Raw genomic sequence first — 15,391 nt, forward strand, 5'->3', positions numbered from 1 at the left:
TTTCTCTCTTTCTCTCTTTCTCTCTTTCTCTCTTTCTCTCTTTCTCTCTTTCTCTCTTTCTCTCTTTCTCTCTTTCTCTCTTTCTCTCTTTCTCTCTTTCTCTCTTTCTCTCTTTCTCTCTTTCTCTCTTTCTCTCTTTCTCTCTTTCTCTCTTTCTCTCTTTCTCTCTTTCTCTCATTCTCATTCTCATTCTCATTCTCATTCTCATTCTCATTCTCATTCTCTCTCATTCTCATTCTCTCTCATTCTCATTCTCTCTCATTCTCATTCTCTCTCATTCTCATTCTCATTCTTTCTCATTCTCATTCTCATTCTCATTCTCATTCTCTCTCATTCTCATTCTCTCTCATTCTCATTCTCTCTCATTCTCATTCTCTCTCATTCTCATTCTCTCTCATTCTCATTCTCATTCTCATTCTCTCTCATTCTCATTCTCATTCTCATTCTCTCTCTCTCATTCTCATTCTCTCTCTCTCATTCTCATTCTCTCTCTCTCATTCTCATTCTCTCTCTCTCATTCTCATTCTCTCTCTCTCATTCTCATTCTCTCTCTCTCATTCTCATTCTCTCTCTCTCATTCTCATTCTCTCTCTCTCATTCTCATTCTCTCTCTCTCATTCTCATTCTCTCTCTCTCATTCTCATTCTCTCTCTCTCATTCTCATTCTCTCTCTCTCATTCTCATTCTCTCTCTCTCATTCTCATTCTCTCTCTCTCATTCTCATTCTCTCTCTCTCATTCTCATTCTCTCTCTCTCATTCTCATTCTCTCTCTCTCATTCTCATTCTCTCTCTCTCATTCTCATTCTCTCTCTCTCATTCTCATTCTCTCTCTCTCATTCTCATTCTCTCTCTCTCTCCATGAAACCCAAATATTTTCATGGTTCTGATAAAGCATTTAATTTTTTTTAAAAAACCTTTCTAATTTACTTCTATTATATTTGATTAGTTCTCTTGATATCTTTTGTTGAAAAGCAGGGATGTAAGCTCAGCAACGTGCATGTGTGCTGAGTACTGGCAGCAGTTTTGCAAAACCACTAGATGGCAGCACTATTTCTTGCCATGTAGTGCTCCACACACCTACCTAGGTATCTCCAACAACAAAATAACATGGGAACAAAGCAAATTTGAAGTAAATAAGAAACTTGTTTAAAATGATATTCGCTGTCTGAATCACAAAATGTTTTGGGTTCATATTTCTTTAATAAAACCATAAATCGCTGGTAATCGCGTCGGCCAGACACACACTTTCTAGGAGACCGGAAACGTTTCTATAGATATAAAATCTAAAAGATTATAATGCAAGTCTTGTGTACAGCTGCTGGGCCATGGAAACCCATTTCATAAAACTCTGGGCGCACAGTTCTAGTGCTGTTGGTTCCAGAGGCAGTTTGTGTAGTGTGTGATGCAGCACTCTAGGTGCTTCAGCACTCGGCAGCCCCACTCTGAGTTTGCGTGGTCTACAACTTCACAGCTGATCTGCTGTTGCACCTAGCCACTTCCACACAATTTACAGGGGCAGATCTAGTATAACAATAATTTCACAAACTGACTTGTGGCAAAGAGGGACTTCAAAGTAAACTAGGTGGCGCTCGTTCGTATACAGAGATGTTAAAAACATAAAATGGAGGATTTAGTTACAGCTTTTAGCAAGATATAAGTTCAAAATATCCTTTATGGGTTTTGGGTCCACACTACAGCTATTCTTGTAGTCTCTAGCGCTGCTCCTTTCTGTTCCTGTGACTTGCTGTGCTCTCCCTCTAAGATGAATACAAAACCAGAAAGTGGACTGTACTTGTAGACCGGACTAGTTCACATGCCATATCCTAGGCAGCATAACCAGAATAAACTTTTTTTTATTTATTTTTGGAAAGAATATCAATCAATTTTTAGAGCAGTAGTTCTGAGTACATTTATATTCTGGGTTGTATATAGAATGTTAACTTTCATAACCGTGTCCAAAGTGTAAATGAAGCCCCATGCAGGAAATACCTGGACTTTGCAAATAGAGATCTGGTGCGCAAAGAAAAGGTTTCAAAATAATATGTAGATTTATTTAGTGTTAAAACAGTATATATATATTTTTTTTCTAGAGTATCTTCTATGAGGATTAAAGATCTTGGAAAATGTATCTATATGATTTATAAGTTGACCAGTACATGAGATGCACAATTTAATTCTTTCCTATTTTTACAATTGCAAGTTTGTGACCTATGCTTTGTATATCACTGTCTTTCGAACCCCCACCACTTAAAAATACACATTTTTTTTTCATAAGATGGTAAGAGTCCATGAGTCATCAAGGCTGGAATATTCCCCTCCTGACCACTAGGGGAAGCAAGCGACAGCCCTACACACCAGAGCTTTAAATACCTCCCACTTCCCATTATCCTCAGTCATTGTCTTTTGCCTTCTTGATCAGGAGTGAGGTGAAAGTGAAGTGCAAGATCTACTCATTGTTTGAAAGGGGATACTCTAACCTATCTGAAGCCCAAATCCTCCTCACAGTAACCCGCCATTCAGAGGGACAGACAAGGAGTTATCAGCCAGGCTGTATAGCAGGTCTCCTAGGTGAAATGTGGACTTGTCCACTAATCCCCTCGTCTACAGTGAGCTGCTCTTTGTGGATCCACAGCCCACAAATAAACCTGCTAAATGTCTGCTAGTTACCTTTGTGTTTTTAGCTTTTGTGCTCACCAGTAGTGCAGTCTCGCTAAGGATTAATGGTTTTAGCATGCTTTTTAGCTCACCTTTTGTGTTTTATAATCCTTTCTTGTTCCTGTGTTACTGTAACATTCACAGCGTGTAGGAAGGTTCTCAAGACCGGTGGAAGTGGCAAGGCACTCTGTTCATTAGAGCCTGACTTAAAGTTTGGGGTACAAATTTTATTAAACCCTTTATGTGCTGTGTCAGAGTTGCTCCCAGGAGAGTTCATCTGAACCTTCTCCAAAACTTCCTGCCTCTAACTATTAAGTATAGATGTTTGCAATGATTTGAAGGGGAGATCCATCTTTGGTCGTTAGCTCATCAGGGACTTCCCTTAGGAGCGGCCACTCTAAATTACCCAGAAATGATAGGGGTGTCTCTGACTCAGAAATTATCCTCAGAATAAGAAAGTCATCAGAGTCTCAGGGCCCTGCTTCTGTAGCAGATAATGTGTTTAATTTCAAATGTTCATTCTTATTGCGAGAAGTTTTAATTGCTTTAGAGGTAGAGGATTGTCCTGCTGCAGTCGAGCAACCTATTAAGAGGATTGATCATGTTGCAGAAGCCAGGTATTCCTTTTGTTCCATTAAACAAATGTAAATCTGTTTCCTCTCCCATCTGTTAAAGGACCACTCAACACAGTATATTTTCATAATCAACAAATGCAAGATAACAAGACAATGCAATAGCACTTATTCTGAACTTCAAATAAATAGTAGATTCTTTTTCTGACAATTTTAAAAGTTATGTCTATTTCCACTCCCCCTGTACCATGTGACAGCCTTCAGCCAATCACAAATGTATACACGTACCATGTGATAGCCATCAGCCAATCACAAATGCATATACGCTTATGTGAATTTTTGCACATGCTCAGTAGGAGCTGGTGACTCAAAGTTTAAATATAAAAAGACTACACTTTTTTTTTTTAATGGAAGTAAATTGGAAAGTTGTTTAAAATTGCATGCTCTATGTGAATAATGAAAGTTTAATTTTAACTTGAGTGTCCTTTTTAATTCAGGGATTTGGGAAACTGTTCCTAAGGTAGATGCAGCTATTTCCACATTTCCAGACTTACCACTATTCCCTTGGAAGATAGTTCCTCTTTTAAGGATCTTTTGGATAAAAAAAAACTTGAAGGTTCTCATAGGCGATTCTGTCAGCTTGCAGGTTTTATGTTTAGGCTTAGTCAGTGTAGCCTGTGTCGCCGCTGCCATTGCTATGTGGTAAAATAAGAACTTGTTTCTGGGGAAACCACGCTGGATGAGATCAGTCTCTGTTGGGGGGCAGATTGAGTCTCTTTCGGGAAAGATCTGTTCAGGATCCCTGGGTATTGCAACTCAATCCCCTGGTGTATCGAATAAGCTTTCGTTCTAGTCCTCCTCGGGGAAAATTATTTCTGTTTTGAGTGCCTCGAGATCCATTAACAGGATAGGAAAGTCAAAATGAAACTTGCATGATTCAGATAGAGCATGTCATGTTAAGACGCTTTTAAATTCACTTCTATTTTCATATGTGCTTCGTTCTCTTAATATCCCTTGTTAAAAAATGAATACGCACATATACACTAGTGGGAGCTGCTGCTAATTGGTGCCTGCACACATTTGTCTCTTGTGATTGATTAAATAGATATTCTCAGCTTCCTGTCAGTAGTGCAATGCTGTCCCCTCAGCAATGGATAACAAGAGAATGAAGAAAATTTGATAATATAATTAAATTGGAAAGTTGTTTAAAATTGTATGTTCTATCTGAATCATAAAAGAACATTTTGGGGTTTACTATCCCTTTAAAGGCCCAAGCTTATTTTGACTTGTGTGAGAGATCTGGAAATCATTGGAGTTATTCATCCAGTTTCAACTACATAATTAAAACAGGGGTTTTATTGAAATCTCTTTATAGTACCAAAATGGAAACAATTCACACTTTACTTCCTTTAATGTAGGAGGGTCAGTTTATGTCCACAGGGATCATGTCAAGTTCCTGAGATTTGCTTTTCTAGACACGCATGACCAATTTTGGTCTGGCTACAGCTTCCATAGTGTTTACAAAAGTACTGGGAGCTCTGTTGTCTCTAGTTCAAGCTCAGATAATTTATGTAGTTCCTTACTTTGATGGTGTTCAGGCTCAGAATGTTCTTCAGTTACTTTTCGGTTACAAAATAAATCTTCCAAAAAGCTCTTATTCCTCAGACCCATGTGTCTTTTCTGGGGTTCATAATCAATTCCATGACTATGTATTTGTCTCTGAAAGATCAGTGCAGAATGAAGCTGCAACAGGCCTGTGTCCTTCTGCAGCTGAAACTTCTCCCTTCTGTTGCTTAGTGCATGGAACTTGTGGGTTTCATGGTGGCTTCTTCAGATGCAGTTCCATTTGCCAAATTTAATCTTCGGCCCTCCAATTGCAGATGCAGCATCAATGGAATGGGGGCCACGAGTCTGTCTGAGGATTGTTAGATCACAAGAACAAGATGGTCCTTAACTTGGTGACAGATTAACCAGTCCTTGGTTCCAGGAGCCTCCTTTCTTCATGGTGTTGATAGTAATATCCACAAATGCCAGCCTGTTAGGTTGTGGTGCAATCAGAGGGGGTCTCAGAGAGCACAGGGGAGTTTGGTCTACTCAGACTTGTTCTGTTTTGTTTCATAAGAAAATTTGCTAAAATTCCTGACTATTCACCCAAGGAGTTAGGAAAACAGCACACCTTTATCTTTCTTTTTCATTGGAGCACGGAATAAAGGACTTGCCAGGTCCCAAAAGCAATCCAAGAACAAAGGATATTCCAGCCTCCAAAATTCTTTAAAAGAACCTTTATTTCCACATAGGGTCCTCAACAGCAAACATACAACGTTTCAAGCCAACAGGCTCTTAGTCATGTATAATTGGACATACACAGGTAAATGCCTTTATATACCCTCACCTGTTATTCATCATCCTGTGTTAAACTAATTGCACAACAGTGCCATCTTGTGGATACAAAAATCAATGTATCTCAGAGTTAACACAGGAAGAGAATAAATGTATATACAGAACATATTATTTAAAAAAAAACCCCATAAAACCCATGTATATATATTTAAAAAGAGGTATTGTGCACAACCTTTACAAAAACAATTTGATCAACTCAATAATGTCTTACATATTATGTTAGCAATCTAATAGAAAAGAGATTTATAAAGAATACTTTTTTAGAAAAAAGACTCCAATCAAAATCCTTATTCATCCCTTTTGGCCTCATTGTTTCCAATTTATATATCCAAAACATTTCCCTGGTTTTTAATAATCATTCCCTATCTCCACCTCTTCTAGGCCTGTCTACCTGTTCTAGGATTTGAAACCTAAGTTGGCTGATGTTATGACCCATAGAGAGGAAGTGAGAGGAAACTGGAGCTTCTTTATTTTTACTGTTCCAGCCTATAATTAACTGTTTTATCTGTTCCAGCCTAAAATTACATTGGTCTTTATCTGATACAATACGTTTTACTCTAGTAAATTGGCTTCTTGGAATAGCCTTAAAGGGACACTACACCCAAACATTTTCTTTCATGATTAAGGTAGAGAATATAATTTTAAACAACATTCCAATTTACTTCTATTGCCTAATTTGCTTCATTCTTTAGATATACTTTAATGAAGAAATAGCGATGCACACGGTGAACCAATCACAGGAGGCATCTATGTGCAGCTACCAATCGGCAGCTACTAAGCATATCTAGATATGCTTTTCAGCAAAGAATATCAAGAGAATGAAGCAAAATAGATAATAGAAGTAAATTAGAAAGTTGTTTATAAATGTATGCTCTTTCTAAATCATGAAAGAAAAAATTTGGGTTTCATGTCCCTTTAAACATACTTTCAGGGTGATAACTGCCATATGAACAATTCAGTCACAGGACTTAAGTTTACTCTAAATATGAACGAAATGGGTATTGAATACTTGGATACATATCTATACAATAAAGGAGGATTTTTGAATACAGATCTCTATACCAAGAGTACTGATAGAAATAATCTGCTAAAATATGGCAGTTATCACCCTGAAAGTATATTTAAGGCTATTCCAAGACGCCATTTTACTAGAGTAAAACATATTGTATCAGATAAAGACCAATGTAATTATAGGCTGGAACAGATGGCCAACAAATTCATTAATAGAGACTATCCCCCTACATTAATTGCAGAACAACTAGATGTAATCACTAAGGATATAGATGGAGAGAAGAAAAACAAGAAACAAAGTAAATCGTATGATTTTTGTCACACAATTTAATAGGTTAAGTAATAAAATCACTGGCATATTTTGAAGGACTGTAATGCTGAGGTTATTGATTTTAAAGAGAATCCAATGGTAGCTTACAAGAGGAATCGGAGTATCAGGTACAGGGAGTATTGGTGCATTCAGACATTGGTAGCCGGAAATAAGATAATCAAAGAACTATAGGCCCTAAGAGACATGGTTGCTACCCATGTCTGAATTGCAGCAACTGTGGTTCCATGATAAAAGGAAAGAATTTCAATCACCCCATCAATCTGAAGAAATTTAAAATCAATAAATATTTAACCTGCAGGATAACACATTGTGTTTATCTTATCAAATGCCCATGTGGCCAAATTTATATTGGCGAGACCTGTAGAGAGGTAAGGGAGAGGATAACTGAACATAAGTTTAATATAAGATGTAAAAATAAAGAAGCTCCAGTTTCCTCTCACTTCCTCTCTATGGGTCATAACATCAGCCAACTTAGGTTTCAAATCCTAGAACAGGTAGACAGGCCTAGAAAAGGTGGAGATAGGGAACGATTATTAAAAACCAGGGAAATGTTTTGGATATATAAATTGGAAACAATGAGGCCAAAAGGGATGAATAAGGATTTTGATTGGAGTCTTTTTTTTTTTTTTTTTTCTAAAAAAGTATTCTTTATAAATCTCTTTTCTAGGATATTAGATTGCTAAGATAATATGTAAGACATTACTGAGTTGATCAAATTGTTTTTGTAAAGGTTGTGCACAATACCTTTTTTAAATATATATATATATACATGGGTTTTATGTTTTTTTAAATATGTTCTGTATATACATTTATTCTCTTCCTGTGGTAACTCTGAGATACATTGATTTTTGTATCCACAAGATGGCACTGTTGTGCAATTAGTTTATCACAAGATGATGAATAACAGGTGAGGGTATATAAAGGCATTTACCTGTGTATGTCCAATTATACATGACTAAGAGCCTGTTGGCTTGAAACGTTGTATGTTTGCTGCTGAGGACCCTATGTGTAAATAAAGGTACTTTTAAAGAATTTTGGAGGCTGGAATATCCTTTGTTCTGAAAATTCCTAACTTTCAGGCCAGTTTCCTCTCTTTGGAATCTTAATCTAGTTTTGAGGGTTCTTCAAAACGCCTTATTTTGAGCTGGTACATGGTTTTAACCAGTGTTTCCCAAAAGCTTTCCTCACGTACCCCCCAACAGGCCTGGTTTTCATTATAGCTGAACTAGTGCACAGGTGAAGTAATCAGCTGATCAGTAACCATGGTTACTAACCTGCTTTAACCCATCGGCTGATTATTTCACCTGTGCACTAGTTCAGCTATAGTGAAAACTAGGCCTGTTGGCGGTACGCGAGGACCATGTTTGAGAAACACTGTTGTAGACCTTCAGCTTTTATCCTGGAAGGTTCTTTTTCTTTTAGCTATATCTTTTGCTAGAAGGGTTTCTGAGCTATCAGCTTTGTCATGCAAACCTCTTCTTCTGATTTACTCCCCCCCCCCCCCCCCATCACGATATGGCTGTTCTTCACACTAGTTATTTCTTTCTTACCAAGGTGGTATCTACAGATACTATCAGTCAGGAAATTGTGGATCCTTCTTATTGTTCAGCTCCTAAGAATTCTCCACAACTTGGATGAAGAGCTCGATATTATGTGGAAGCTACAAACTATTTCAGACTTTTTTTTTTTTTTTTTCCCTCCCTTTTTCTGTGCCTTGCAGAGGTCAGAAAATGGCTGTTACTTTAGCAGCTTAGATTAAAGCTTTAAAGGGTCATTGTACACTTGATTTTTTTATTTGCATAAATGTTTTGTAGATGATCCATTTATATGGACCATCTGGTAGTGTTTTTATAAAAATGTATAGGTTTTTCTTATATATTTTAAGAACAGTCTGAAAATCTCTGTTTAGGGGATTTTCAGACTCCTAACCAAGCCCCACAGTATTAGATGTATACACACGTTTACATACTCCTGCAGGCTCCTGTTTATCTTTCTTTTCATATGCAGGGAGGGGGGGTTGGGAAGTGTCTAATCTTTTTGTTTACACGGCCCCTTTCAGTGGGTATCCCAGACTACATCATCAACAATGCTGAAGTGGGAGCTTCTAAGTAAGTTTGTAAAAGGTTTTAAACTGGATTTTTAGATCAGTGTCTGTGCATATTATTCTTTGTAGTAGTGTCTATTACATGCAGTTAAATGAAAATTGATGTACACTAGATTTTTCTTTGCATAAATGTTTTGTAGATCCATTTATATAGCCCATCTGGTAGTGGTTTTTTTTATAAACCTATATAGTTTTGCTTATTTTTAATAACATTGCGATGATTTTCAGAATCCTAACCAAGCCCCACAGTGTCAGATGTATAAACGCGTTCACAGAATCCTGCAGGCTCCGGTTTCTGTCTTTCCACGTGGGGGGGGGGGGGGGGGGGGGTTCTGCTCTTATTGTTTTCCCAGCCCCTTTCAGTGGGTATCCCATTCAACCTAACAGTGTTAAACTGGGAGCTTCTAAGTAAGTTTTATACTAGATGAAAATTGGTGTTTACTGTCCCTTTAATTTCTTTCATGATGGTAAGAGGCCACAAGCTCCGCCCTTTGTTTTTGTTCAGGTGGCAGCAGTACTTGTTTTGCGCTTCTTAGCCCCACTTTATCTTTCCTGCTTTTTTCTTTTTTTCCTCATCTACTTAGCTATATGTGAGGGTCATAGAAGTGGTGTGTTGGGGTGTCTTTTTTGTCTTCTAATGGTCAGGAGGGGAATATTCTGACACGTGATGACTTGTAGACTCTACCCATCATAAAAGAAATTCCTTTATCGGGTAATCCATAAAAAAACAAAATGTGATACATAAAGAACCGCTTTTCACACTTGCTTTTTTCTATCACTAGGCGAATACTGAGCCACCAAAACTGAGCCGTGATGAGCAGAAGGGTCGAGGAGCTCTTCTGAATGACATCTGTAAGGGGGCAAGATTGAAGAAGGTGGCAGCGGTGAATGACAGGAGTGCGCCAATTATTGATAGTATGTGTTAATACTTTGTTTGTATTTTGATTCTCTTGTAAAAGGGACAGTACACTGTAAAATTGTTTTTATATGAAAGTATAACATTTATGAGAAATTGCATTTTTCGGTTTATTTGTGTATATGAAGTAGCTGGTTTTATGCTTTTAAACCACAGCCTATTACAATGGGTTGAGCTTCAGGTAATATCAGATCTCATTATGTTATCACTTTGTGTACACACACTTGCTTCCTTATCTTATATTTGTCTAGAAAACTTAGAGAGAACATTGGAAAATTATTATTTTATTTCTTAACTATCATGCCCCCCACTGAGAGTGTAATCTCTTCTGCTGGCTGTGTTTACTTAGGCTATTCAATAGAATATTCTCCAGTATAGAAACTTTCGGTATAGGTTGGGATACCACAGGCTAAATCGGCTATTTCAAAGGCCAAAATAGGGGTAAAGGAGCTACTTGTAAACAATTTAAAACGCTCCAGCAGGTAAAATGAATCATTGGGAACAATTTAAAGGGGAGACATTTTTTGGGTGAACTGTCCCTTTTAATATTGGCAAAAACAATTCTATCACCTACATTACATCTTGTCTAATAGTTTGCTATGTGCCCTTTTGTTCGTGTTTTAGTTTTTTTTTATACCCGATACAAAACTTCGACACCCAACTTTAGTGGCCTATACTGTAGTTACTTTTTCTCTTGTTAAGTGTGTTCAGTCCACGGGTCATCCATTACTTATGGGATATATTCTCCTTCCCAACAGGAAGTTGCAAGAGGATCACCCAAGGAGAGCTGCTATATAGCTCCTCCCCTCACATGTCATATCCAGTCATTCTCTTGCAACCCTCAACAAAGAAGGAGGTCGCGAGAGGAGCTGGAGTTTTTACTTAACTATTCTTCAATCAAAAGTTTGTTATTTTAAATGGCACCGGAGTGTGCTGTTTTTCTATCTCAGGCAGTATTTGGAAGAAGAAACTGCCTGCGTTTTTTTTCTATGATCTTAGCAGGCGTAACTAAGATCCACTGGCTGTTCTCGACATTCTGAGGAGTGGGGTAACTTCAGAAACTGGGAATAGCATGCGGGGTCCTCCGCAAATGAGGTATGTGCAGTACTTTATTTTCTGGGAATGGAATTGACTAAGAAAATACTGCTGTTACCGTATGATGTAAGTACAGCCTTAAATGCAGTAGTGGCAATTGGTATCAGGCTGATAAATGTATGCGCAGTCGAGTTATTTTCTAGGGACTAGAATTTTACTGAGAAAATACTGTTAAAACTGAAATAATACTTAAGCCTTATCTGCAGTGGTAGCGACTGGTAGCAGGCTTAGTGATAGCTTTGCATGACATTGGAAAATGTTGTTTTTTAATAAAACGTTTACTGGCATGTTATTTGTTTTTGTGAGGTACTTTGGTGATAAATCGCTTTGGGCATGATTTTTTTCCACATGGCTAACATATTTTTCTGCATGGAAACTGTTATATCAGGGCTCCCACTGTTGTGATAGGAGTGGGAGGGACCTTGTTTTAGCGCCTTGTTGCGCAGTTAAAATTCTTGCACAGTCTTCCTGCTTCTTCCTCCTTGATCCAGGACGTCTCTAGAGAGCTCAGGGGTCTGCAAAATTCATTTGTGAGGGAGGTAATCAATCACAGCAGATCTGTGACAGTGTGCTGACTGTGATTAAAAGCGTTAAATCTTAATTGATATCTGTTTTATCCGTTTTGGGTATTGAGGGGTTAATCATCCTTTTGCTAATGGGTGCAATCCTCTGCTAATAATACACTTCTTGTTAAGAATTGTTTAATTATATCTGTATTTTTGAAGCGCTGCAGCGTTTTTTATATTGCTTGTAAACTTATTGAAAGTGATTTCCAAGCTTGCTAGTTTCATTGCTAAGTCTGTTTAAACATGTCTGATTCAGAGGAAACTGTTTGTTCATCATGTTCAAAAGCCAATGTGGAGCCCAATAGAACGATGTGTACCAATTGTATTGATATTGCTTTGAATAAAAGTCAATCTGTACCGATAAAGAAACTATCACCAGACAACGAGGGGGAAGTTATGCCGCCTAACTCTCCTCACGTGTCAGTACCTGCGTCTCCCGCTCGGGAGATGCGTAGGATTGAGACGCCAAGTACATCTAGGCCCTTACAAATCACTTTACATGATATGGCTAATGTTATGAAAGAAGTATTATATAATATGCCCGAATTAAGGGGCAAACGCGATAGCTCTGGGTTAAGGACAGAGCGCGCTGATGACACGAGAGCCATGTCTGATACTGCGTCACAATTTGCAGAACATGAGGACGGTGAGCTTCATTCTGTCGGTGACGGTTCTGATCCGGGGAGACCGGATTCAGAAATTTCAAATTTTAAATTTAAGCTTGAGAACCTCCGTGTGTTACTAGGGGAGGTATTGGCGGCTCTGAATGATTGCGACACGGTGGCAATTCCAGAGAAATTGTGTAGGTTGGATAGATACTATGCGGTACCGGTGTGTACTGACGTTTCTCCAACATAGGTGTGTCCGGTCCACGGCGTCATCCTTACTTGTGGGATATTCTCTTCCCCAACAGGAAATGGCAAAGAGCCCAGCAAAGCTGGTCACATGATCCCTCCTAGGCTCCGCCTTCCCCAGTCATTCTCTTTGCCGTTGCACAGGCAACATCTCCACGGAGATGGCTCAGAGTTTTTTGGTGTTTAAATGTAGTTTTTAGTCTTCTATCAAGAGTTTGTTATTTTAAAATAGTGCTGGTATGTACTATTTACTCTGAAACAGAAAAGAGATGAAGATTTCTGTTTGTAAGAGGAAAATGATTTTAGCAACCGTTACTAAAATCGATGGCTGTTTCCACACAGGACTGTTGAGAGGAATTAACTTCAGTTGGGGGAAACAGTGAGCAGACTTTGGCTGCTTGAGGTATGACACATTTCTAACAAGACTTGGTAATGCTGGAAGCTGTCATTTTCCCTATGGGATCCGGTAAGCCATTTTCTTAATTTTCAATATAAGAATAAAAGGGCTTCACAAGGGCTTTAAAGACTGGTAGACATTTTTCTGGGCCAAAACGATTACTTTATAAGCATATTTAATGGTTTATAACTTTGGAGAGTTATTTTAATCTTGGGAATTTTATTAAAAAAACGGCAGGCTCTGTATTGGACACCTTTTTCACTGGGGGCCTTTTCTAGTCCTAGGCAGAGCCTCATTTTCGCGCCACTAATGCGCAGTTGTTTTTGAGAAGCAAGGCATGCAGATGCATGTGTGAGGAGCTCAGATCCACTGAAAAAGCTTATTGAAGGCGTCATTTGGTATCGTATTCCCCTCTGGGCTTGGTTGGGTCTCAGCAAAGCAGATACCAGGGACTGTATAGGGGTTAAATGTAAAAACGGCTCCGGTTCCGTTATTTTAAGAGTTAAAGCTTTCAAATTTGGTGTGCAATATTTTTAAGGCTTTATGACACTGTGGTGAAATTTTGGTGAATTTTGAACATTTCCTTCATACTTTTGCGTATATTCAGTAAAAAAGTGTGTTCAGTTTAAAATTTAAAGAGACAGTAACGGTTTTATTTTAAAACGTTTTTTGTGCTTTGTTATCAAGTTTATGCCTATTAACATGTCTGAACTATCAGATAGACGATGTTCTGTATGTTCGGAAGCCAAGGTTCCTCTCCATTTAAATATATGTGATGAATGTGACAAACAAAGTAGGGACAATGATGCCACTGATAATAATGTTGCCCAAAATGATTCCTTAAGTGAGGGGAGTAAGCATGGTACTGCATCATCTCCTTCTATGTCTACACCAGTCTTGCCCACTCAGGAGGTCCCTAGTGAATCTAGTGCGCCAATCCTCCTTACTATGCAACAATTAACGGCTGTAATGGATAATTCTATTAAAAACATTTTAGCCAAAATGCCCACTTATCAGCGAAAGCGCGACTGCTCTGTTTTAGATACTGAAGAGCATGAGGACGCTGATGATAATGGTTCTGACATGCCCTTACACCAGTCTGAAGGGGCTAGGGAGGTTTTGTCTGAGGGAGAAATTTCAGATTCAGGAAAAATTTCTCAACAAGCTGAACCTGACGTTATTACATTTAAATTTAAATTGGAACATCTCCGCGCTCTGCTTAAGGAGGTGTTATCTACTCTGGATGATTGTGACAATTTGGTCATTCCAGAGAAATTATGTAAGATGGACAGGTTCCTAGAGGTCCCGGTGCCCCCCGAAGCTTTTCCTATACCCAAGCGGGTGGCGGACATTGTAAATAAAGAATGGGAAAGGCCCGGCATACCTTTTGTCCCTCCCCCTATATTTAAGAAATTATTTCCTATGGTCGACCCCAGGAAGGACTTATGGCAGACAGTCCCCAAGGTCGAGGGGGCGGTTTCTACTCTAAACAAACGCACCACTATCCCTATAGAAGATAGTTGTGCTTTCAAAGATCCTATGGATAAAAAATTAGAGGGTTTGCTTAAAAAGATGTTTGTTCAGCAAGGTTACCTTCTACAACCAATTTCATGCATTGTTCCTTTCACTACAGCAGCGTGTTTCTGGTTCGAGGAACTAGAAAAGTCGCTCAATCAAGCATCCTCTTATGAGGAGGTTATGGTCAGAGTTCAAGCACTTAAGTTGGCTAACTCTTTTACCTTAGACGCCACTTTGCAATTAGCTAGATTAGCGGCGAAAAATTCAGGTTTTGCTATTGTGGCGCGCAGAGCGCTTTGGCTGAAGTCTTGGTCAGCGGATGTGTCCTCCAAGAACAGATTGCTTAACATCCCTTTCAAGGGGAAACGCTGTTTGGCCCTGACTTGAAAGAGATTATTTCAGACATCACTGGGGGAAAGGGCCACGCCCTTCCTCAGGATAGGTCTTTTAAGGCTAAAATTAAAACAAATTTTCGTCCCTTTCGCAGAAACGGACCAGCCTCAAATTCTACATCCTCTAAGCAAGAGGGTAATTCTTCTCAAACCAAGCCAGCCTGGAGACCGATGCAAGGCTGGAACAAAGGTAAGCAGGCCAAGAAGCCCGCTACCGCTACCAAGACAGCATGAGATGCTGGCCCCCGATCCGGGACCGGATCTGGTGGGGGGCAGACTCTCTCTCTTCGCTCAGGCTTGGGCAAGAGATGTTCAGGATCCTTGGGCGCTAGAAATAGTTTCTCAAGGTTATCTCCTGGAATTCAAGGAACTACCCCCAAGGGGAAGGTTCCACAGGTCTCAATTGTCTTCAGACCAAATAAAAAGACAGGCATTCTTACATTGTGTAGAAGACCTGTTAAAAATGGGAGTGATTCATCCTGTTCCATTAGGAGAACAAGGGATGGGGTTTTACTCCAATCTGTTCATAGTTCCCAAAAAAGAGGGAACATTCAGGCCAATTTTGGATCTCAAGATCCT

At 38.9% G+C, this 15,391-nt stretch overlaps 1 protein-coding gene across 3 annotated transcripts in view; it reads left to right on the forward strand.

The window, feature by feature from the left end:
• WIPF2 (WAS/WASL interacting protein family member 2) overlaps window positions 1-15,391 on the forward strand; it is a 95,271-nt gene that overhangs the window by 21,665 nt on the left and 58,215 nt on the right. For all 3 annotated transcript variants that reach the window (XM_053698338.1, XM_053698358.1, XM_053698348.1), the window contains exon 3: window positions 9,857-9,989. In XM_053698338.1, coding sequence (XP_053554313.1) covers window positions 9,857-9,989 — 133 coding nt within the window. The remainder of the gene's footprint in view (window positions 1-9,856; window positions 9,990-15,391) is intronic.

The sequence above is a fragment of the Bombina bombina genome, chromosome 1, assembly GCF_027579735.1.
Source record: "Bombina bombina isolate aBomBom1 chromosome 1, aBomBom1.pri, whole genome shotgun sequence".
NCBI classification, from domain to species: Eukaryota; Metazoa; Chordata; class Amphibia; order Anura; family Bombinatoridae; genus Bombina; species Bombina bombina.